Source organism: Salvia splendens, chromosome 3 (assembly GCF_004379255.2).
Source record: "Salvia splendens isolate huo1 chromosome 3, SspV2, whole genome shotgun sequence".
NCBI classification, from domain to species: Eukaryota; Viridiplantae; Streptophyta; class Magnoliopsida; order Lamiales; family Lamiaceae; genus Salvia; species Salvia splendens.
The window spans coordinates 871,450-895,729 of NC_056034.1; the positions used below are offsets into that span (position 1 = coordinate 871,450).

Below are 24,280 nucleotides of genomic sequence, written 5' to 3' on the forward strand. Positions count from 1 at the left end.
TTACAATTTGTCCTAAATACAACTAGTGATAAATACAAGTACTATTTGCCAATAAAAGGATTAAATTTGAATTTTGGTTGGGCTCATTGTGTAGACTGATAAAAGCCTAATATCGCAACCATTTATTGTCTAAGGCCCAATGTGGACGAATTAAAATTTTATTTATTAACTTACCAAGAGCTTAATTTTTTCATTATTTTGTCGGTTTAAAATGTTGAGAATTAATGGGGCCCATGGGCCAATCCATCACTGTGGGCCGTCCTCTCATTTTTTCCTTTTATCTCAAATCCATACAATCGGCATCGCACCTGTGAATCCATAATCATTCAGCAAAATGGTTGCTCAAATGAGCAAGGTCAAAGGTATATTTATACATGTAAGATCTATTGGAATTTTACATGGAATGTTGTGTGAATTGACAGTTGGTGGCGGATGGAGTATTCTTCGCGGAGTTGCTCACGCCGGAGCTGTCGGAGGATGCCTACTCCGGCGTCGAGATCCAAGTCAGCTCTTGGCCAACCCTCACATGAAATAAACGGTAGGTTTTCCTTATCGATCTATTTTATTTTGTGACTCATTTCGTTGGTTGATTGTTGAATTTTTTTCAATTGTTGAGATATCTGAATTATGTACTGTTTACGTTTTTTTTTACATTTTTTTACAATTCTCAGTTGTTATTTTTTTTCCAATTAGAGAGATATGTGAATTATCGCCGGCTGAAGTATTATTTTGTTATATTTATTGTATATAATGCTACGTTGGGGCGAATATCCATCACATTATCCGACTCATTGTTTGGAGAAGAGTTCGTATGGTCGCACATAATTAGTCAATTATTAAAGTTAGTTAAATTACATTTAATATTTAATTACTTTAATTCATATATTTAAGTTACCTCTTGAGCGAAATTCTATCCGTCAAATTCACGCTCTCCTTCTTCAGCCAGTGTACCACCCTTTTCTCCTTGTTCAAAGAAAGGTACATGCCCAAAAATCTACACTTTCGAAAATTGCTTCGAATTCTGTTAGTTTGATGATTTTTCTTTGATAATGGAGATATTGAGATTTTTGTTCGATCATGTCAACTAATGTTTGTAATATTGCTTGTTTGATTTTAGACTTTTTTCCCGTTCCACTTCATTTCAATCTTTCAATTTTGTTGGGATTCAGTTTGGAAGCTGGTAGAACTTTTGATTGCAGTGCTAATTTAGTTTTGAATCAAATGACAATTTAATTTTGGAGTTTTAGACAGTCAATTCAAATTCTCTTTGCTAAACATGGAAAGGAATGAAAATTGTCTTATGGAAATGGGGATAGTCAATTCAAATTCTCTTTGACAATTTAATTTTGGATTTTGGCATTTTCTGCTTTTTGGATATTCTTAAGCAACTGTTATTTTTTTCATCACGATCAGATTTTATAGTTGGAATTTTGGGTTATCGAACCGTTCTTCTTCCTTCACACTCTTCATGATTCTATCTTCTCTTTCCGCCAATTCTTTGCCAAATTAAATATACAAAACAGACAACTCCATTGTCTTATGTTTCAAGAAAATGAATGCAGTATTGCATAAATCAAAAAGGTGTATGTGTTTGCTATAGATTATAGAAGATGGAATACGGTCTAGATCACAACTGGAGTGAATTCCAGCATCAATGCAGTGTGATTAGAGATTCCCAGTTCCTGTATTTGACTTATCTGAAGCACAAAATTTCATTGATGTAAAACTTTTGCAGAATTATTCAGCCATGGAATTAGTCAGGCCTAAATATAAACCAATCCTTCTCATCATAGGTATTTTTTCTTTGCAAAATCAATCTACTAGATTATTGTTATATATTTATATGTATTGATTGTGCTGCAAAAACTCAGGGCTCATATGGATCTTCAAGATGGTGGAGAAGACACTTCTTAACATCTCAATCACGCGCCTCACCAGCACTGGGGTGGAGTATGACCTCCGAAATGTTGTGGTAGTTGTGAGCCTACACCAAGCAATAAGAGATATTTCGACTGTAGTGTTCACTTATACAGTCGGCGTTTGCACGCACCGCTTGGGCCGCTACTTGATGGTCGTTTTCCCCACTACAGCTTTCACCATCGTAAGCAGTTATTATCAATTAATAGATTTGTTAGCCTTCCAAAGCTTTGATACATTATTTGTTGGATGAAGGATGTGGATAATCTACCAGTATATATCCTACATTTATTTGGGAATAAATTTATCATCATTAGTTTATTGGGAATCTATATGTATATTCCATCCCTAAAAAAGTCTGTTTTTCCTTCATTCCATTATAAATTGTAGGATGACAATGGATATTGTTCGCTCTGCTCCTAATCCATGGATCCAAATCCTTTTCTCTTGATCGGGGTCTTTGAAAAATTTGACTGGACATATCCGTACTGGAGGTGGACCATTCTTTTAAATTCCGGATTTGGATCTGCGTTACGACTTTTGATATCCAGATCAAAGGCCCATGGTTACATTTAATTTGTATTGTGTATCTAATTATTTATATAGTAGTAGTATTTAAAAAAAGAGACTTATTGTAATTTTTTAATGAAATACGGTGTTAAATTTAGATAATCTGGCGCTTTGTCATTTATAAATAATTGAAGGGGGAGCGTTTCATTTTCTTTTTAAATGCAATATAATTTCGTTGCAAATGCAGTTGTAAAGTCAAGTGTGTGTAATATTGGCAGGGTCTGGTACTCAGCTTTCTTGTGCCTGGAAGCATGGGTTTGTGGTTCTTTTTCCCTGCTATGGTTGTAATGGCTTTAGCGCAAGCTGCACTGACGGTCACTCTGAAAGCATTTCTTGATGATCAGTTTAGGCCGAAGTATGATGACGATGAGAGGAAACTTCACACTGAATCCTTGTGGACTTGTGTCTCCTTCTTGGCTGCAGTGTTTGCTCTGTTTGAGCCTTCAATGGGACTTCACTTGAAGAAACTCGAACTGTTATTATTCATTTTGATGGGGTTTATCTTCTTATTGTTCTTGCTGGGTTTCAACTGCTACTATGATGATGAGGGGAGGAGCTTCAACTTCAAACTGCCTGCCACTTCAGCTACAACAGTAAAGTATCCAGTGAATCTTAAGTTGTTTTGTTCTTTGCCCATTTTAAGTTTAGTTTCTGCTTCTGGAAGCACCTTCTTCTTATTAGAAGCCAACACACTCGTTCGCGGCAATCTAACTTACATTCTTATGCTTGACAATGTGACGAGATTTATGGAGTTTGTTGTCCGAGAAGCATCCAAACGTGTAGTCAAAAAACTCAAAGATCGTCAGAAACACCCACACAACCTACAGAAGATGGAGATGGTGAGAATCGCATTTGCAGTGTGTTGTTGCCCGTTGTGCTGCAACATTGCTGTGATGACTGCGACACACAGGAAGTACGAGACAGCTGGCACAATGAGCGTGTTTTGGCTAACTCCACAGTTCTTTTTACTGGGACTGATGGCAGGACTCGCCAAAGATGGGTTTCGGTCGTTATATGAATCTCAGGTTGAACCCCATCAATTAAAGAAATACGGGTCGGCTTTGGGAGACCTTGGAAGCGGAGTTGGTAGTTTACTGAACATACTTTGCATTGTCATCTTTGGTTGGCATTTCAACTGGTTCCAGAATAATATAGCTGACAGTAGCCTCAACATGTATTATATTTTACTGTCAAATTTGAGTGTTACTCACGTAATAATATACCTTCCGGCTGTGTTACAGTACATAGGCCCGTCGTTGTTCTTATTGAGTGATGAAAAACTGGAGGTTAAATTGCTCATGCTCAAAGAACAGGGTGAAAACTCGTGCCAGCTCGGGACAGAGAAGGTGCTAGAGTGTTGATAAACTTGCACTTTTCTACATTTTATAACTAATTAATTAATTTAAACTTTGCATGTATAATTTGTACTGCCAATTAAATATTAATTACTATATTTTTATCATTCACTAAAATATAATATTTATTGTATAATGTTTTTCTGTTTGTTTGTTTACGAACAATCATTTACCAAATAACGACACAAAAAATGATTTTCCTATTTTTTGTCACGAGAAACAATCAAACACTACATTATATTATTAGTCACGAGGGTTATTTTTGTCTTTTTTCAACTTTTAATTTTTTTAAAAATTTTCGAACATGATCTGTAGTTCTTACCAAGTTAATGTACTAGGAGTAGTATTTAAAGACTAAAATGCGGGAGGTTGTGTACGTATTAGGAAGTTGCTGGGCAATTTGAGAATCCGAAGTTTCAGAAGAAATAACATAAACAATGACTGCCCTGCTTATGAGAAAAAAGAAGTCTCAACTCCTAAAACATTACTCCAATACATTATTTTAAAAAGTGACGTGTTTGGCCTTACATTTAAGATAAATGTCCATCACTTTTCACATTGATTTTCTAAGTTGTTTTGCGAACACCCTTTAATCAGAATTTAGAAGGAAATAAAAATTAAGAAAAATACAGGAGTATAAAAATTAAGAAGTTAACTATCGTCCACGCAAAACCTTATTTCTTCTGCATAAAACTTTAGCAACATTCTTGTAAATCATAATCTATGTAAAACATGGTTTCAACTTGAGTTTGAGTTTAAGTTTGAATTTGAGTTGTTTAACGGGTTGAACTATTTGGGAACCTCAATTATTGCGTTAAGCAATTTTCGAAGAATTAAAGGAGTATCAAAGTTGATCAATATTTAGTTTTTTCATTATAATATAGAATTATTTAGTTGAGATTTGTTTTGCACGTTGTCGCCGTAAAAAGAGTATATTTTGCAATGAAAACTATTAAAATTGACCTGTAAAATTGAACGGAAAACAAATGGATGGATAACAATCTAGTTGTGTATATTAAAAATAATCTTTTTTCTACTCTTGATAATGAACATATTATCTATGTTTTTAATCAATGAAAACACGTAGAAGTAAGTTGTCAATTATCAATATTTTAACAAAAACACGTCTATAACATGAATTGTTTCATTCTTTTAAGTTGATATGCATTGAACAAGTCTTATATATGTATAAAATGATTATGTATTTTTATATTTGTTGTGGTTGTGATTTTTGGTATGCTAAAACTAAACGTAATGCAACTTCTACACAATTTTTCCTACGTCTGTCTACCCTTATGTATTACAGCTTTCATGTAAAAGCAAAATTCCCCATGTCCTATTTCTTGAAGTTTGAATAATTTTATCCATATTCTGATGTTAGGTATCAGCAGAGGTCCCCTATTCATGACTTCATAATGTGCCCCCTCTATGGAAAGTGTTCGATTTACAAGATTATATTACGGAATTAAATATGTCGTATATTTGGTTCATGAGATTCAATCCCACAACTGAATCCTAGATGGATAATAATGAGATAATTAGTCATAGCTAACTCTCTATGACTAAAAGAATCTCACCGTTCAATCTTAAATTATATTTTGATATTATTTTATCTAGGTAATCGAACACCATCAATATGTATTATAGTATTTTAGGTAGATTATTGGTCAAATTGTTCGCAATAATTGAACCATGAACAGTAAATTTTATTAGTTTCGCTTTTTATAAATGCATCTAGTTGAAATACTATAAACATTTGACTTCTTCATGATTAAAAGTTCAAAACTAATACGGAGTACTTGAATAAAGAAATACAAACAAATTACCACTCATTTATCTGTAATATGTAGGAATATTACTGATTCTTATCAAAGACTAATGCAATTTATAATATTCGTCCTCAACGAAACTTTGTTTTAGTGATAATTTTATTTTTTTATTCATTAATTCTTATTAAAAACTAATAATATCCATATGAATATAAAGACATATTTCATGTTAAATAAAATATTCAAATTAGTATTGAAATAAATAGTAAGTAATAAATATACAAATAAACAATATATTCTATATTCATACCTAAAATTAGATGAGATGAAATAGATAATAATATCAATTCCCCTCAAAATTTAGATAATCCTGGTGGAATAGTAATTCAGTACTTGTTGTGTTTCAAAATAAAATTCAGTATTTTTATTTAAAATATGTGTGTGCCAAATCAATAACATATTTCAAGTAGGATATCAAAAGTAAAATTGAGATTTTTTAAAATTTATGATTTTTACAACTGGTTTTCAAAGTTGTCAATGGATCAAAATTTGATAAAAATTCATGATTTTGTGACAATTTACACTTTTTTATTTCTATTATGTGTTTATTTCGTTCTTGATGATTGTGATTCACCAGTGATTGGATAAAACATTGTAGGACACGGTTGGGTCGACTTCATTCTTGTTGCGTTCATCTCTTAACCCTAAATCGGGATGCCTCTTTCACTCTCTCTATGTTAATTATGATCATCTATTATAAACGTATGTATTCTAATCAAAATTCAAAATATTTATTAGGAAATTTAAAAGATGAATTGCTAATATAATGGAAAAACGAACTAAAAAAATGTGAACTTCATTAACTATTCTGTAACGACCCAATCCTCCATCGCTTGCACCAAGCTATTGCCGTGAAGCAGTTTCGAGGAACCATTGGATTACTACTATTATATATGGCCAAGTTGAGAAGAAGATATTAATCCCTATATATGCATATATTTAAAACCGATTAAATTTCCGTAGTGGGAGTATTATTCAGCCATGGTTCCCAACAAAGAAGCCCCAAGCTGGTTTCGTCTCCACATCGGCTTCAGCTTCACCAATTCCATCATTTTCATCCTAGGTAAAAAAAAATCTAGCAAAATTAATCTGCTCATTATGAACATATATTTATATAGTACTATATATATTGATTGATTATGCTACAAAAACGCAGGGCTTATATGGAGCTATAGGATGGTGGAGAAGACGTTTCTCGACATCTTAATCACGCGCATGTGGAAGTTGTACGACCTCAAAAGTTCTGTGGTAGTCGTTAATTTGCATGAAGTTATAACCATTTGTTTTGTAGTGGTTTTCAGTACTGCAACCGACGTTTATAGGGGCCGCTCAGTCCGTTTCTGGATGGTGGTTTTCTCCACCACAGTTTGCATCATCGTGAGTAATTACTCGTAATCCTTATAAGATTCAATACTCTTTTAGTAGGGTTGATAACTCATCTAGGGATGAAATTCTAAAATTGTTAATTATGGAGCCTAATTTATCTCCTACCATGTTTAGGATTTGTTTCCTTGGAGTATTTTTTCCTTGTGATATATGTTTCCTAGTTTGACTAGAATTAGGGCTCTCTAGTTGCTTATAAATAGAGATGCTCCCTCATTGTTAAATTATTCTGAAATTATATAGTGAAATCCATGGCTTGGCATCGCCCCCAGATGTAGATACACATTGTATCGAACTGGATAAACAATTTCTTGTGTTCATTCTCTTTCATATTCGTGATTGTCTGTGTTTATTTCCCAACAAAAATGTCATTTCTGTTCATAGAATTTCATCCCTAGATGAGTTATCAAACCTACCAAACATGCACTAAGTCTCTCTGATTGTGAAATAAAAAGATTACCCTAATTAAACCCGACAAGGAGAAGAATGTGGATAATCAAGAAGTAGATTGATTGTATGATGAGTTGAACAAATAAGGGTAATTTTGGTTTGAAAAGCCAAACGATAATCGAGATCAAGGGAATTGAAAACTCAAACCGGCTAATAAATTGAATGAGAGGGCGTTTACTAAAAAAATAGTCACTACCTCATGAGAAGTACTAATCGAATTTTATTTCAATAGACACTACTTCATCATATATTAAACCATATCTATTACTATTGCTTTTAGAATATCAATTTATTTACTCATTCCTTCCATCGTGAAAGGGGTTGACAATGGATCTTGTATCCGGATCCATTTCTTATGAGAGATGAAAGTTTCATTTTCTTTCCAACTCCAGTACTAAGTAGTATAATTTTGTAGCGAATGCACATGTTGCGTAGAGTTTTACGACCAAAAATGACTTAAAATGTGTGTTTTTATCGTGTGTTTGTTTATTTATCTTTCCTACCAAACACCAAAATAATAATGGCAGGGACTAATGCTCAACTACTTGGAGGCCGGAAATGACGATAAAGGGCAGCTTCATTTGTGGTTATTCTTCTCTATGGGGCTAATGGATTTGGCTCAAGCCGGACTTAGAGTCACGCTGAGAGTATTTCTTGAAGACCAGTTTAGGGAGGTGGATAGAGAAAAGGGCGAGAGACGGCTATACACCAAACTCTGTTGGATTCTGGTCTCCGCCGTTGCAGTCATCTTCGCTCAGTTTGAGACTTTGACAGGGTTTCACTTCAGAACACTTTTACTAGCATTAACGAGCGTGATAGCGTTTTTCTTCATAGTTTTCGTATCTGGTTTCAATTTCTACCACAAGGACGGGGAGAGCAACGAACGCAACGACGTCAGAGCCACAAATGAGGATTCAAAATGGAAAATGAGGGTTATTCTTTTTTTGGTGTGGGTTAGTTTATCAATTTTAAGCCTAGTTTCTGCTTCCGGAAGCACCTTCTTCTTGATAGAAGCCATCACACTCACATCTCACCACAAAAATCTATTTTCCATCCTCGTGCTCGCTAATCTGGTGAGATGCATGGAGACCACGGCCACAGAAGTGTCCCGGTGCGTAGTGGCACAGCTTAAAGAGAGCCGGGATTACAACATCCCGAAGATGGAGCTGTTGAGAATCGGAATTGGATTAGGTTGCTGCATGATGTGCTGCAGCATTGCTGAATGGACCGGGACACACAGGAAGTACGCCAAGGGTGGCAGCACCATGAGCGTGTATTGGCTAATCCCGCAGTTCTTTTTACTGGGGCTGATGCGGGGATTCGCTAAAGATGGGTTTAAATCGTTGTTTGAATCCAGGGTTCGGCCTTGGTTCAAGGGACACGGCCGGTCTTTGGGAGTGCTTACGACGGGATTTGGAAGCATTCTGAGCATAGTTTGCGTTTTCATCTACGGGAGTGGCCAATTTAAATGGTTCCAAAATGACATACACAATAGTAGCCTCAACAAGTATTATAGCTTTCTGTCAGTTTTGAGTTGGGCTAACTTTGGTTTGTACATTTTGCTATTTGTTTGGTACACAGGCTTTTGGATCCTATTGGAAGACCAATATATGTACGAAGCGCGCGATAAGCAGAATTAACTGGATTTTCGAGTTTTGTATTCATTCAATCTATTAGTGTATGCGTGATTTTTTTATCAGTGAGTATATTAAAACATATTAATATTATAGTAGTATATTTTAAAAACATTAATCGATAAATTTTAAATTCATACATTTCAAGATAAAGAAAAATATCACTCGATCGACTGTTTTTATCATTTTCAGTCTTTTTCATAAAATTAATCTACATTTATGTTTGGATTTTTTTATAACTAAACACTAGTGCTAAATACTACAATTAAAAACTTTTACTTTTTCACTATCTTAGTAGTATTTTATTAGTTCCGCATAAAGATGTGTATCACCCCAAATTTTCTGGTTTCGGAGAGAAGGGGGGGTGCACATAAGATCTAGTTTATTTTTCTGCCAAAATCATTATAGTTATTTAAATATTGACCATTTCACTAACTATCATAGTATATCTAAATCGGAATCGTTCAAAACTAAAAGCAACCTTGATCCATCTTATCTGTTAAACCAAGACATAAACTTGTAGTATCATATATACTTCTATTACCTAACAATACTATAAAATACAAATTGATGACCAAATCCACCGGAGAAGCAAATTGTCAACTAACGTCTGAAGCCCCCACCACAAACCCAAAAAATTGTTCTTTGTAATAATCCGATTACAAGCTCAGTTTCTTTTTCCAAGCGGCAGTCAAATTAATACCAAAAAATTACTCCAGTGATCAAAGTTGATTGGTGAGGTATGAGCAAACGTTATGAAAAGTAAAGAAACTTTACGTTGGGAGTATTAGCTAGAGATAAACTCACAAACCGATCGCTTGAATTTCCGTCGGCCGTAATGGATCCCGTCCATTACATCCAAAACTGTTTCCGTGCAATCCGAAACTGGTTCCGTCACAACGCCGTCTTAATCAGTTCCACCCTGTTCATCTCTGGTAAAATTCTTGTAACTCCAAATTTAATCCACTCGATTATCATCATATATATATGCTATAGTTAAAAACACAGGGCTGGTATGGAGCACGATGATGGAGAAGACATTCCTGAGGATCCTAATCACGCCCCACACCAGCGCCGGCGGGAAAGTGTACGATCTCCCAAGTATTGTGCTAGTGAATTTGCACCAAGGAATAACCAGTGTTTTCGCACTGGTTTTCACTTATGCGACCGGTGGCTGCTTGCTCCGATTCTTGGTTGTGGTTTTCTCCACTACAGCTTCCATCCTCGTAAGTCTAGTTATCATCAAATTACATGATTTGTCAAAACATTACCCAAATTTTCCATCCCTAAAAGAGTAGTCTAATTTAGATGAGAATGGTTCCGTTGACCCCAATCCATTTTTGCTGGATTTGAATCATGGTGTTATTGTTGTTATTGGTAGTTAGTGTTATTGTGGCTTGATTTAGAATTTAGTTTGAAATAGACATCATGAATTTGGTTCTACATTTAATGAATCTGAACCAAATCCAAACAAATTTCTAAAATCCAGATTAGGGCAAAAGTCTATCATTTTATTTTTAGGGCAATTATGATCAATCATGCGACTTTAAAAAACAATCAATAATATCATAGCTTTCATATTTTTTTTACAATTGTTGTATTTAATTACTCTGAAATCCTTTTTTTTTTTTGCACATTCGTATGTTACTCACAAAAACCATTGACTTTAGTAGTATGAAAAAATAGAATAGAAGATTAGATTTGAGCAAATTTCTAGCAATTTGTCCCTTCTTTTCAAATGCAATGTTAGTGAAGCGTGTGTAATTAACATTGGCAGGGAGTGATACACTACATGCTTGTGGCTGCTGGAAATGACGATAAAGAGCAGCTTCATATGTGTTCATTCTACGTAGCTATGGTTGTAATGGCTTCTGCGCAAGCGGCCCTAACAGCCTTGCTGAAAGAAGCTCTCGAAGATCGTTTCAGGCCGACGTATCAGAGACAACGCCTCACCAAACTCTTGTGGAGTCCCGTCTCCTTAATGGCTACCGAATTCGCCCCCTTGGAGCCTTTAACGGGATTGCACTTTGACAAACTCGCTCTAGTGTTAATCACTATGATGCTGTGTTTGTTATGCGTCTTCTTGTTCAGTTCCTTCTCCTATAACCACTACGCAATGATGAGAGGCAATGTCAGAGCGACAGAGGCAGCAGACAATCGGAGGCCAGTGAATCTTTTGTCGTTATGGGTTTGTTTACTCTTTTTAAGCCTAGTTTCTGCTTCTGCAAGCACCTTCTTCTTCTTAGAGGCCAGCACATTCAATGGCCGCAACTACTTATCTGCCATTCTGTCGCAAGACAATTTGCTGAGATTCACCGAAGCTTCGTTCAGGGGAATTCAGCAGCACAGCCAAGAGACGATAGAGTTCCTGAGAATCGGCATTGCATTGGTGTACTCCGTGATATGCTGCACCCTTGCAATGAGCGTGTACTGGCTTACTCCGCACTTCTTTATACTGGGACTGATGGTGGGAGTAGCGAAAGAGGGGTTCCGGTCGTTGTACGAATCTCGGGTTCCACCTCACTTGAAGAGATTCGGGTCGGTTTGGGGAGAGCTTGCGAGGGGACTTGGTGGTATGCTGAGCATACTTTGCATTTTCGTCTTTCGTGGAAGTGATATCAGCTGGTCGGAGAATGACAGTAGCAGCTTCAGCACGTACTGTATTTTTCTGCTAGTTTTGAGTGGTTTTAGCTTAATGTTATTCTTGCTGGTTGCTGTTTTGTACATGGGTGGGTGCATCCTTTTGGATGATGATGAAATCTACGAGCACTTGGAATAGGACGATGATGTTGATGTCGATGTCGATGTCTCTTCATAAGTGTATATCCTTTTAGATTTTGGTAATGTTGGAGCAGTACTTCATTTTCCATTTTATGGCAGCGGCCTAAGAATAAGGGGGGCTATTAGTAATTAAAGTAATCACCAGTTGGATTCTCTTGGATAACATTTTTAAATGTCATATATGATATGGCAATGAAAAATTATAGATGGATGCACCACTAATTAGTTAAATAAATGTAGTCCATTCACAAAAAAAAATAATATGTACTCCCTCCATCTTATAGAAATAGGCCATTTGTTATGGACACGAGTTTTAATGTATAATTGGTAAAGTAGGGAGAAGGAGAAAAAATAGTTGAAATTATGTAGTAGATAGTGGGACTCATAAATAATAAAGTACTAAAAGAGAAGGAGAAAAAGGTTGTCATAAATGCATATTGACTATTTGTATGAGACTGACGAAAAAGAAAATATGGCCTATATCTATGGGAGATAATTGAGAATAAATTCAAATTTTATGATTTTTCTAATTAATTTGCAAGATTACACGGAATTAGAATTTGACAAAACATCCTAATTTCTTTTACAATTTGTCCTGAATACAATTAGTGATAAATACTATTTGCCAATAAAAGGATTAAATTTGAATTTTGGTTGGGCTCATTGTGTAGACTGATAAAAGCCTAATATAGCAACCATTTGTTGTCTAAGGCCCAATGTGGATGAATTATAATTTTATTTATTAACTTACCAAGAGCTTAATTTTTTCATTATTTTGTCGGTTTAAAATGTTGAGAATTAATGGGGCCCATGGGCCAATCCATCACTGTGGGTACTGTACATTACCCAAACTTCTCATTTTTTCGTTTATCTCAAATCCATACAATAGGCATCGCACCTGTGAAACCATAATCATTCAGCAAAATGGTTGCTCAAATGAGCAAGGTCAAAGCTATATTTATACATGTAAGATCTATTGGAATTTCACATGGAATGTTGAGTGAATCTTCGTGTCAATTGACAGTTGGTGGCGGATGGAGTATTCTTCGCCGAGTTGCTCCCGCCGGAGCTGTCGGAGGATGCCTACTCCGGCGTCGAGATCCAAGTCAGCTCTTGGCCAACCCTCACATGAAATAAACGGTAGGTTTTCCTTATCGATCTATTTTATTTTGTGACTCGTTTCGTTGGTTGATTGTTGAATTTTTTTCAATTGTAGAGATATCTGAATTATGTACTGTTTACGTTTTTTTTTACATTTTTTTACAATTCTCAGTTGTTATTTTTTTTCCAATTAGAGAGATATGTGAATTATCGCCGGGCTGAAGTATTATTTTGTTATATTTATTGTATATAATGCTACGTTGGGGCGAATATCCATCACATTATCCGACTCATTGTTTGGAGAAGAGTTCGTATGGTCGCACATAATTAGTCAATTATTAAAGTTAGTTAAATTACATTTAATATTTAATTACTTTAATTCATATATTTAAGTTACCTCTTGAGCGAAATTCTATCCGTCAAATTCACGCTCTCCTTCTTCAGCCAGTGTACCACCCTTTTCTCCTTGTTCAAAGAAAGGTACATGCCCAAAAATCTACACTTTCGAAAATTGCTTCGAATTCTGTTAGTTTGATGATTTTTCTTTGATAATGGAGATATTGAGATTTTTGTTCGATCATGTCAACTAATGTTTGTAATATTGCTTGTTTGATTTTAGACTTTTTTCCCGTTCCACTTCATTTCAATCTTTCAATTTTGTTGGGATTCAGTTTGGAAGCTGGTAGAACTTTTGATTGCAGTGCTAATTTAGTTTTGAATCAAATGACAATTTAATTTTGGAGTTTTAGACAGTCAATTCAAATTCTCTTGCTAAACATGGAAAGGAATGAAAATTGTCTTATGGAAATGGGGATAGTCAATTCAAATTCTCTTTGACAATTTAATTTTGGATTTTGGCATTTTCTGCTTTTTGGATATTCTTAAGCAACTGTTATTTTTTTCATCACGATCAGATTTTATAGTTGGAATTTTGGGTTATCGAACCGTTCTTCTTCCTTCACACTCTTCATGATTCTATCTTCTCTTTCCGCCAATTCTTTGCCAAATTAAATATACAAAACAGACAACTCCATTGTCTTATGTTTCAAGAAAATGAATGCAGTATTGCATAAATCAAAAAGGTGTATGTGTTTGCTATAGATTATAGAAGATGGAATACGGTCTAGATCACAACTGGAGTGAATTCCAGCATCAATGCAGTGTGATTAGAGATTCCCAGTTCCTGTATTTGACTTATCTGAAGCACAAAATTTCATTGATGTAAAACTTTTGCAGAATTATTCAGCCATGGAATTAGTCAGGCCTAAATATAAACCAATCCTTCTCATCATAGGTATTTTTTCTTTGCAAAATCAATCTACTAGATTATTGTTATATATTTATATGTATTGATTGTGCTGCAAAAACTCAGGGCTCATATGGATCTTCAAGATGGTGGAGAAGACACTTCTTAACATCTCAATCACGCGCCTCACCAGCACTGGGGTGGAGTATGACCTCCGAAATGTTGTGGTAGTTGTGAGCCTACACCAAGCAATAAGAGATATTTCGACTGTAGTGTTCACTTATACAGTCGGCGTTTGCACGCACCGCTTGGGCCGCTACTTGATGGTCGTTTTCCCCACTACAGCTTTCACCATCGTAAGTAGTTATTATCAATTAATAGATTTGTTAGCCTTCCAAAGCTTTGATACATTATTTGTTGGATGAAGGATGTGGATAATCTACCAGTATATATCCTACATTTATTTGGGAATAAATTTATCATCATTAGTTTATTGGGAATCTATATGTATATTCCATCCCTAAAAAAGTCTGTTTTTCCTTCATTCCGTTATAAATTGTAGGATGACAATGGATATTGTTCGCTCTGCTCCTAATCCATGGATCCAAATCCTTTTCTCTTGATCGGGGTCTTTGAAAAATTTGACTGGACATATCCGTACTGGAGGTGGACCATTCTTTTAAATTCCGGATTTGGATCTGCGTTACGACTTTTGATATCCAGATCAAAGGCCCATGGTTACATTTAATTTGTATTGTGTATCTAATTATTTATATAGTAGTAGTATTTAAAAAAAGAGACTTATTGTAATTTTTTAATGAAATACGGTGTTAAATTTAGATAATCTGGCGCTTTGTCATTTATAAATAATTGAAGGGGGAGCGTTTCATTTTCTTTTTAAATGCAATATAATTTCGTTGCAAATGCAGTTGTAAAGTCAAGTGTGTGTAATATTGGCAGGGTCTGGTACTCAGCTTTCTTGTGCCTGGAAGCATGGGTTTGTGGTTCTTTTTCCCTGCTATGGTTGTAATGGCTTTAGCGCAAGCTGCACTGACGGTCACTCTGAAAGCATTTCTTGATGATCAGTTTAGGCCGAAGTATGATGACGATGAGAGGAAACTTCACACTGAATCCTTGTGGACTTGTGTCTCCTTCTTGGCTGCAGTGTTTGCTCTGTTTGAGCCTTCAATGGGACTTCACTTGAAGAAACTCGAACTGTTATTATTCATTTTGATGGGGTTTATCTTCTTATTGTTCTTGCTGGGTTTCAACTGCTACTATGATGATGAGGGGAGGAGCTTCAACTTCAAACTGCCTGCCACTTCAGCTACAACAGTAAAGTATCCAGTGAATCTTAAGTTGCTTTGGGTTTCTTTGCCCATTTTAAGTTTAGTTTCTGCTTCTGGAAGCACCTTCTTCTTATTAGAAGCCAACACACTCGTTCGCGGCAATCTAACTTACATTCTTATGCTTGACAATGTGACGAGATTTATGGAGTTTGTTGTCCGAGAAGCATCCAAACGTGTAGTCAAAAAACTCAAAGATCGTCAGAAACACCCACACAACCTACAGAAGATGGAGATGGTGAGAATCGCATTTGCAGTGTGTTGTTGCCCGTTGTGCTGCAACATTGCTGTGATGACTGCGACACACAGGAAGTACGAGACAGCTGGCACAATGAGCGTGTTTTGGCTAACTCCACAGTTCTTTTTACTGGGACTGATGGCAGGACTCGCCAAAGATGGGTTTCGGTCGTTATATGAATCTCAGGTTGAACCCCATCAATTAAAGAAATACGGGTCGGCTTTGGGAGACCTTGGAAGCGGAGTTGGTAGTTTACTGAACATACTTTGCATTGTCATCTTTGGTTGGCATTTCAACTGGTTCCAGAATAATATAGCTGACAGTAGCCTCAACATGTATTATATTTTACTGTCAAATTTGAGTGTTACTCACGTAATAATATACCTTCCGGCTGTGTTACGGTACATAGGCCCGTCGTTGTTCTTATTGAGTGATGAAAAACTGGAGGTTAAATTGCTCATGCTCAAAGAACAGGGTGAAAACTCGTGCCAGCTCGGGACAGAGAAGGTGCTAGAGTGTTGATAAACTTGCACTTTTCTACATTGTCAGTTTGGTACATTCATCACTTGGCAGTAAAGTGTTTACAGAAAGCTTACCTAAAGGATCTCCTTTTGGATTGCTAATGTTGTAGTATATGTTGTTTTGTAGTAGTTCCATTTATTTGTTAACAGAAAGCTAGCCTGAAAAGGATCCTCCTATAGAATATTATGATATATTGATGATGGCAAAAAACGACAGAACGGGGCTTATAGAACGCCCGACTCAATTACAATCAAAAAATAATAATCCATAAGCAAATGACTAAGAATAGGAAAGAAACGTAAAATAAAAAAAGAAAGAAACAGAGTATACGTCGCTACTTGGCGACGTAATTCGCCAGCCTCTGCGGTGGTTTGATTCGCTCCCTTGGCCTCAACGATCTCTCCTCTGAAGTCCTCTCGTTCGTATTCTGATGCTTCTGCTTCCCGACTTTCTTAGCATTGGCCAGCACTTCCTCCAAAGCCGATGGTTCCCCGTTTGGCCTTGTCGCGTTGTTCTTATCACAATACTGTGGAAAGGGAGAAAATTGGTTTTCAGTAACTGAGGTGAATAAAAAAGATTTGCTGTCTTAATTCATCTTTGAATTCAAGATCGGTAGTATCCTTTACATTCATGCAGGAACAAAATGGATAAACAAGCTTGACTGTTTTCACACCTACTTGGTATATTCTTCGATGCTCAAACACCAGCAATTAGCATTGTAACTAACATACAATTTGATTAGATTAATCACAAGTGTTCTGGCTGAGTGGCAGCACCGGTTGCCTTGTTTGTGATCGGGCGTTAGCATAGTTTGGTGTTAGTTAGTGTATTTGTTTCTGTTTTGTTGCATATTGGAGTATCTCTGTTCTTGGTAGTGTGGTCTTTTATGTTTTGCGGATGTGCTCTCTTTCTCTTTTGTTGGAACTTCTGCTCTCACCTTTGATTTTGGGTTTAAGCATTTTGTATCACATGTTTTCTTAACTTGTTTCGAACTACTGAAGAGGAGGACTTCTTCTATCACGAACCTGAAGAGGATTTCTGTCACGATCTGCAGCGAGTGATAGAAGAGATGAATCTGATCAAGAAAGAAGTCATGGAGACTCAGCTGCAGATTGCAGTTGAGCCTTAACGGCGTCCTCTCCTCTTCCACTGCGAAGGGAAACACGATGGTGGGCTTTAACGAAGTGTTTCATGAAGTTTTGGACAAGCTCGCTAACGATCAACGCAACAGACAAATCATCCCCATCGTGGGCATGGGCCGAATTGGTAAGACCACTCTTGCCAGAAATTTATTTGAGAATGCAAATGTCAAGGAGCATTTTGATATTCGTGCTTGGACTACAATTTCTCAAACTTTTAGTGTTCTAGAAAAACTTAGAGAACTCTATACTCTGGCAAGTGGGATTTCACGTGATCCAAGTGTAAAAATGAGTGATTCCAAGGAGAATGCAAAATTGAATGATGTGAGTGAGATTGAAAAATTGGATGTGAACCAATTGGGTGGGAAGTTATACCAGTTTTTATTTGGCGGGAGGTATTTCATAATAATGGATGATATGTGGGGTATAGAGGTTTGGGACAAGATCAAGCTTTTCTTTCCTGATAGTAAAAATGGGAGTCGAATAATCGTAACAACTAGGGAGTTAGACTTGAGTGCTATGTTGAATGAGTCTTATAGAGTTGGTGTGAAATTTCTTGATGAGGCTAGTAGTTGGGCATTGTTTTGTAAGACCGTATTTGGAAAAGAAAGTTGCCCACGTGAGTTGGAAAATACCGGAAAGAATATTGTAGCAAATTGTAAAGGGCTCCCTTTATCAATTGCTACTATAGGAGGTCTCTTGCCAAAATCTGAGCTTACAAGCGAACATTGGAAGCTTATAGAGCTAAATTTGAATTCAAATGTGATTGATAGTAATGATGATATTTGCTTGAAAATATTGAGGATGAGCTATATCTATCGCAATCACGATGAAGCACGATTGTCTCACAATCTTAGATTGTTGAGGACATTCAAAACATATGCTGAAGATTTTGGTACTATCACTAATCATTAGTATTTCCTATCAAATGTGTTTGAATTGTTGAAGTCGCGGTATCTCAGCTATAATCTCCAGTGTTTGAGTAAATTGGAAAACTTGCACTGCACTGCAAAATTTATGGTTGATCATTATATGTACCAGATTAGGTTCCCACACTCACTCAAGAAGTTGTCTATCACTGTCTCTTACAATATGTACTTGGACCGGAATATGATGTCAAAAGTTGGTTCGTTGCCCCTTCTTGAGAAGCTTGAATATTCGGAACACGAAGGTGGGAAACAATTGAAGGCCAATTCCCGAGCCTCAAGTTTCTACAATTGGAGAAGTGTTGGAATCTTGAAAATTGGATTGTGCCAGACATGTGTACTGCTTTCCACTTGTCGAGAAGCTTCTTTATCTTTCTCATTTGGATAAATTGGAGGAGATCCCATCAGAAGTTGGAGATAGCAACGCTGAAATCAATTTGCTTGATAAAGTGCAGTAGATCCTTCATGTTCAAGTTGAAGTTGCATGGGGATATGATATAGATGATCTAAAGAGCTTGGCAAGTGACAACTTTGATATGATTAGAGTCTTGTCTATCATGTAGCATGCATGCATGGAAGAGTAAGTTTATAATTGGTTATGTTTCAATTTTAGATTAGTTGACAGTTATAAATGGCAGTTTCTATCTTACCGTTACTGTTAGTCACAGTAAGAGTGGAGTGGATTCAAATTCGTTGTATCCTAACCATTCCTTAAATGGACACAATGTTAACTAAGTAGTATTTTGGCTGTTAAATAGAGATTAATAATGATCATCAAATATATACAAACACCGGCTATAGTAATAGTATCAAATAATTATGTTAACGGTTAAGATTTAACTATTTCATCTTGGATCATCTTTATGCTGAAATTATTTGAATATAAATTTTCGAAAATAGTTTAGGTAGAGTTTCAATATTTTTGTCAAAGCAAGAAAATGAGCAATGAATGAGGATTGTGATTAAAGTAGATTGCATTTGAGTGAATTTTAAAAAGCCATTTCTTTATATATTTGTCAAAAAATGACAATTTTTATAACTTGATTGAACTGTTACGTTTACATATAGGAGAATAGTAAATAAAATTATATATAGTTTTGACATTTTGACTAAAGAATTGATGAATCAAAATTACTACCATTGACTCAACACTGTTTCTCAAAAGTAGCATTAAATTTAGCAGAAAGGCAGGAAGAACACAATTTGTAGGGACAATAAGCATCAAAAGATAATACTACTACATAGAAACAAATATTAGAAAGAAGTTAAAACTTCATATAAAAGAGAAATAAGTTAAGCCTTAATCCTACAACAAATAATAATAATAATATACCAATAAAAAAGATTCCCCAATAAGATAGTGCACATTCACAGGTTAGGCCTTGATATCTTAGAACAAGGATGGGAAATAATTAACCAGTTTTGGAATAGGTACAGACCTAAGGATTTGCAGTCTATGCGACGGCTACTGGCGAGCTCTCTTGTTGCTGCACGATGGACACTTGTACTGCTTGATGTGCTCAGCTCTGGCAGGAGTGATCTTCACGCATTTGCCATGAAACCATTTCTCGCATATGTCGCAGCAGATCCAGAACTCGTCTGATGCATAGTTCTCTCCACAGGCACCGCATAGTGTTTCCCCATGTTCATCCTCGTCTTCCTCATCTAGTCCCTCATCGTCATCGTTTGGCTCTTCGTCTTTTGGTTGTGGCTTTGAGAACTTCGTCTGTGTACTTTCAATCGTTCGCTGTCACCAAAACAGCAAGATTGTTATTTTACTACCATGAAGTTCAGAACACTGGGTGGAGATATACAGAAAACAAGTTGAAGCAAAATAGAAAATCGTTTAGGGAGATTTTTCCCTACTGGTTTGGAGTTGGACTTCGACTTGTTGCTGCTATTGTTTGAGACTAGAGATTTTTCCTTCTGCTGTTTTTTGGCAGCACCTGTGACAACTTCGAACACAGTAGGGACGTCGTTGATCATGTTGAAAAGCTGCTTCCTGTACCACATACGGGAGAATTCCATCATACAAGCAAATTATAAACATGGTGTCACCCGTCTTCTAAAAGACCAAGAAATATACCATAATGAATAATTTGACACTATTTAAGTTCATATAGATACGGTCATCTGCATATTCTAAAAGACCACGACAAAAATCAAAAGATAAACTGCAAATCGACCCAATACAGACTTAAAATTATTAAGATCTGTCCAAAAAGATATAACTGGCACACGCACCTGTCAGCTTTATCAAATCCGAATCTGGCACCAAAGTAGAAGGCGACAGAAAGTAACCATGCATCACTGTGGACAGCCACTAGAGATAACCAGTCCTTTTCTTGCATCCCATCCTTAGCAAAGTTGATTCCCAGCGCAGGCTCAGGGAGTTCCGGGGGTACCTCTTCAGCAGGTAAATTGACCTCCCATTGCTCACTGGGAAACCCATACAAGCACAAATTCTCCTTTTCTGGAAAAGGAAAACATCAAATATTTAAAACTAACTGCATAAGACACACGTGAAGACAAGAAAAATTGGTGCACGCACAATTAATTTCTACCACGAAAAATAATTGACAAAAATGATACAGGCATAAAGATAAAGGTACATCACACGTCACATCTATCACAGGATATCAAATTGTGAATGCAAAAATACAACATTCAACATTCAATATCGCAGTGATATTAAATGATTCGTTCTTTCAAACCTCTAACAGTAAAATGTGGTCTCTCCAAGTAACTGGTTATAGTACATAAATATCTGGTTCTCATTACAAGGACTTGAAGAGGACAGCTGACGCATTTAGGGTCGTCTAATGCAGAAACTCATGTAATCAACACAAACTTCTAACATCCAGTATTCAAGAAAGGCTAATAAATACTTGAGGGTTGCTTTTGTGAGTATGTTTTCTACCATTGGAATTCTTGATGAGGATAGCCGACTTATTTAGGGTCGTCTAATGCAAAAACTCATGTAATCAACACAAACTTCCAAATCCATTATACAAGAAAGGCTATTGAATACTTTAGAGTTGCTTTTGTGAGTATGTTTTCTACCATTGGAATTCTTAGAGTTGAATGATGAAATCATAAAACAGAGGATCTTGATGTCGAATGTCTTAAGTCACTAGCACACTGTATCCGGTTATTTTCTCGGACCCTTTAGCTGAAAAGGCGACATGCATTCTCTCAGCCATCTCCCATCTTTCAGAAGCTGCATAGATATTCGTCGACAGAAGCATATAGTGATGAGAAAGCTCAGTTATGAATTCCAACATTTCTCTGTCATATAAGTATCACAGTGGGTTCTACATGCCCCCAGCAGCGACTCGTGTCATTTGGCTCCACAGGCATCCCCTTCACTAGATTAAAAGCATCCTCAAGCCTCCCTGATCGTCCCAGAAGATCAACGAGACACCCATAATGCTTCACACTGCGTTTCACTCTGTATCTCTCCATCTTCGAGAATGACTCCAATCCCTCTTCAACTAAACCTCCATGTAGCACACCCAGATAGAACAGAGAGGAATGTGATCTCATCGGGTCTCATGTTCGACTCCTCCATTTTAGTAAAGAGCTCGATGGCCTCCCTGCATCGGATGAACGGCGAATCCAGTTATCAAACTACTCCAAGTTGCAGAGTTCTTTGCCAATGCCTCCCCTCAAACACCAGCCTAGCGTTTCCTAGATCTCCACATTTTGCACACAAGTCAACCAACGAGTTAACAACGAACTCATTCAACTCAATCCTGCTGTTAAGAAGCCTCTCATGAATCTCTCTGCCAATATCCAACATCCCTGCTAGAGTACAAGCTGATAGAACACTAACAAGTGTGAACTCATCCGGTTCAAAACCGTCTTCTTGCATCCTTGTAAAAGCACCCATCACTTCACTAAACATCCCATTATGTGCATATCCAGAAATCAACGAATTCCAGATCACCAAATTCCTCAAACTCATCCCATCAAAAAGCTCTCTTGCTTTCACCACATTACCTCTGTTGAAGTAACCTGTGATCATAACCAACCACACGTAGAAATTCCTCGCTCCCATATTCTCGAAGACCTCCCTCACCGCCTCCATATTCCCATTGCTAGCGTACATGCTGACCATCACAGTCCATGTCACCACAGTCTTCAAACCCTCAGGCACAGCATCAAAAACTAACCTAGCCGTAGCCATATCCCCATTTCTGGCATACGCAGCGATCATGGTGTTCCAAGTGACCGTCGTCCTCTTCGTCATCATCCCAAATAAGGCCGACGCAGCTTCCACGTATCCATTTCACATGTACCCTCCAATCATCGCATTCCAAGAGATTAAATTTCTATCAGGAATTTCGTCGAACTGTTGGCGCGTACTCGCTATGTCACGACATTTTCCATACATGTCGACCAACGAGGTCCCCACCATCACATTGCATTCAACTCCCAACTTCAAGATTTCAGAATGCACAACTTTCCCGAAATTAAGCAGGGAAAGTGAAGCGCAAGCTTTTAGGACTAATGGGACAGCTGGGATCACAATGCCTACGCAGCAGCCGCAGCTGCGGATGTACTTCAAGATTGCGGCTTTAGGTTTTCTGCTGGTAATGCAGTTTTTTGATGGAATCAAACCAGCTCGAGTTTTGGCTCATCGAGAGCAGTGTCGGCTTTGGTAGTTTCTGTGGGTGATGCAGTTTTTTCGTTTCCTTTAGTAGTATTTTTTACGGAAAAAAAAATAATTTAAAACCACAATTTGAACCCGGGTCACCCCTCTGCTTTAAAGGCTCCATGCCACTGAGTTATAAATAAGCTGAAAATCGGCAAGGATAACTTAATTGGCGTTTAAGTCGGTTCAAAATCACAATTTGCAGATACATTAATCTTCACCCAAACATATCAAAATGAAATTCCGTACGAACGGAAACAGTAACGAATACACAAATATGCATCAAAAGGTCCTCCGCCACAAACCGATTCAAAACCTAATGTAGCACTAAATTCCACTTCAAGTTAACTTTGCAAAAGTCAAAACATTTTGTCCGCGCATATTTTACGAAATCGAAATCATTTCCGAAACACACAAAACGAAACCGGCAATTAAAAATGTACCCAAAAAAATAAAATTGATTAGTGTGCAAAACCGAAATCCTACCAGGATCACATTGTTGGAAAAATTCTTCAACATCTGCAAACAGGAACAAAAACAAAAAATCAACAGGATGAGATGAAAAAATAAAAACAATGCACACACCGTAAAGCTAGGAAGCAAATTATTTCGCAAACATTCGAATTTAGGGGGAAAATGGACAAATAAGACATAGACATAGATATATATACCTGTGGTGAGGGCTTTGATGAGTCCAGTTCTTCTCCCCTTAAAATCCCTAAACACTTCTTCAACAGTCCGAGGATTGTAGCCTTGCTCCATCTCCGTTTCTCAAGCTCAATTTTGCGGGGAAAGGCAACAGTGAGGAAACGCAGCAGGAATTCTCTGTGGGGGTTTAACGGTAGGGGATATCAAATTGTCTAGAGAGAGAAGATGAGATGATGGAGCGGATTTGAATCTAACGGGTTTAACTATATTTCAGAATTGGGCGATGAGTCCGACACCCCATTTTTTATAAATTTTTCTTTTAAATTTTCTCCATTTTTTCTGTATATTTTAATATCCGTTTGTTGGGATTTGGGAATGGAAAAATATAATATTGCCCGTCGCATATGAGTTTTTCTTCTTCAAACTCAAAAGGTCACATTTTTGTTTTTTTAAAGGAATATTTGCAAATAAATGACTAAAACCAGCGTGAATTACAAAGCATAAATAAACAAATTAATAATCCACTCAAAAGATTTGA

The 24,280-nt window shown here is 36.7% G+C and overlaps 7 protein-coding genes across 13 annotated transcripts; 5 read left to right on the forward strand and 2 right to left on the reverse strand.

The window, feature by feature from the left end:
* The first annotated feature begins 228 nt into the window (after positions 1-228).
* LOC121794174 (protein NRT1/ PTR FAMILY 5.5-like) lies at positions 229-16,537 on the forward strand. Of its 3 annotated transcripts, XM_042192223.1 has the most exons (6): positions 229-362; positions 423-538; positions 1,736-1,793; positions 1,872-2,101; positions 2,706-3,867; positions 16,392-16,537. In XM_042192223.1, exons 3-5 carry the CDS (start codon positions 1,748-1,750, stop codon positions 3,846-3,848), a joined length of 1,419 nt encoding a protein of 472 aa, XP_042048157.1. In that variant the 5' UTR covers positions 229-362; positions 423-538; positions 1,736-1,747; the 3' UTR covers positions 3,849-3,867; positions 16,392-16,537. The 3 variants fall into 3 exon arrangements, with proteins under 3 accessions (XP_042048157.1, XP_042048158.1, XP_042048159.1); XM_042192224.1 differs by lacking the exons at positions 229-362; positions 423-538 and adding an exon at positions 644-978; XM_042192225.1 differs by lacking the exons at positions 229-362; positions 423-538; positions 1,736-1,793 and adding an exon at positions 2,308-2,482 and having other exon boundaries at positions 1,960-2,101.
* On the forward strand, positions 6,652-9,185 carry LOC121794175 (protein NRT1/ PTR FAMILY 5.5-like). Its single transcript, XM_042192226.1, has 3 exons — positions 6,652-6,734; positions 6,828-7,048; positions 8,032-9,185. The coding sequence occupies exons 1-3, from the start codon at positions 6,653-6,655 to the stop codon at positions 9,142-9,144; spliced, it is 1,416 nt and encodes a 471-aa protein (XP_042048160.1). The 5' UTR covers position 6,652; the 3' UTR covers positions 9,145-9,185.
* LOC121794176 lies at positions 9,801-11,999 on the forward strand. Its single transcript, XM_042192227.1, has 3 exons — positions 9,801-10,073; positions 10,147-10,364; positions 10,916-11,999. Exons 1-3 carry the CDS (start codon positions 9,977-9,979, stop codon positions 11,915-11,917), a joined length of 1,317 nt encoding a protein of 438 aa, XP_042048161.1. The 5' UTR covers positions 9,801-9,976; the 3' UTR covers positions 11,918-11,999.
* On the forward strand, positions 12,797-16,537 carry LOC121794173 (protein NRT1/ PTR FAMILY 5.5-like). Of its 4 annotated transcripts, XM_042192219.1 has the most exons (5): positions 12,797-12,864; positions 12,944-13,059; positions 14,257-14,314; positions 14,393-14,622; positions 15,227-16,537. In XM_042192219.1, exons 3-5 carry the CDS (start codon positions 14,269-14,271, stop codon positions 16,370-16,372), a joined length of 1,422 nt encoding a protein of 473 aa, XP_042048153.1. In that variant the 5' UTR covers positions 12,797-12,864; positions 12,944-13,059; positions 14,257-14,268; the 3' UTR covers positions 16,373-16,537. The 4 variants fall into 4 exon arrangements, with proteins under 4 accessions (XP_042048153.1, XP_042048152.1, XP_042048154.1 ...); XM_042192218.1 differs by having other exon boundaries at positions 12,810-13,059; XM_042192220.1 differs by lacking the exons at positions 12,797-12,864; positions 12,944-13,059 and adding an exon at positions 13,092-13,500.
* Positions 16,538-17,625: 1,088 nt separating this feature from the next.
* Positions 17,626-18,426, forward strand: LOC121795298 (disease resistance RPP13-like protein 4). The gene has a single exon (XM_042193801.1). The coding sequence runs from the start codon at positions 17,626-17,628 to the stop codon at positions 18,424-18,426; it is 801 nt and encodes a 266-aa protein (XP_042049735.1).
* Positions 18,427-19,691: 1,265 nt separating this feature from the next.
* Positions 19,692-24,007, reverse strand: LOC121794178 (PHD finger protein ALFIN-LIKE 4-like). 2 transcript variants are annotated; one of them, XM_042192230.1, is made up of 5 exons: positions 23,766-24,007; positions 23,581-23,613; positions 20,682-20,910; positions 20,304-20,439; positions 19,692-20,184 (listed from the first exon to the last, which is right to left on the reverse strand). In XM_042192230.1, the coding sequence occupies exons 1-5, from the start codon at positions 23,854-23,856 to the stop codon at positions 19,903-19,905; spliced, it is 771 nt and encodes a 256-aa protein (XP_042048164.1). In that variant the 5' UTR covers positions 23,857-24,007; the 3' UTR covers positions 19,692-19,902. The 2 variants fall into 2 exon arrangements, with proteins under 2 accessions (XP_042048164.1, XP_042048165.1); XM_042192231.1 differs by lacking the exons at positions 23,581-23,613; positions 23,766-24,007 and adding an exon at positions 21,501-21,679.
* On the reverse strand, positions 21,867-23,561 carry LOC121794180 (pentatricopeptide repeat-containing protein At3g21470-like). Its single transcript, XM_042192232.1, has one exon. It carries the CDS (start codon positions 22,690-22,692, stop codon positions 22,063-22,065), a length of 630 nt encoding a protein of 209 aa, XP_042048166.1. The 5' UTR covers positions 22,693-23,561; the 3' UTR covers positions 21,867-22,062.
* Positions 24,008-24,280: the final 273 nt, after the last annotated feature.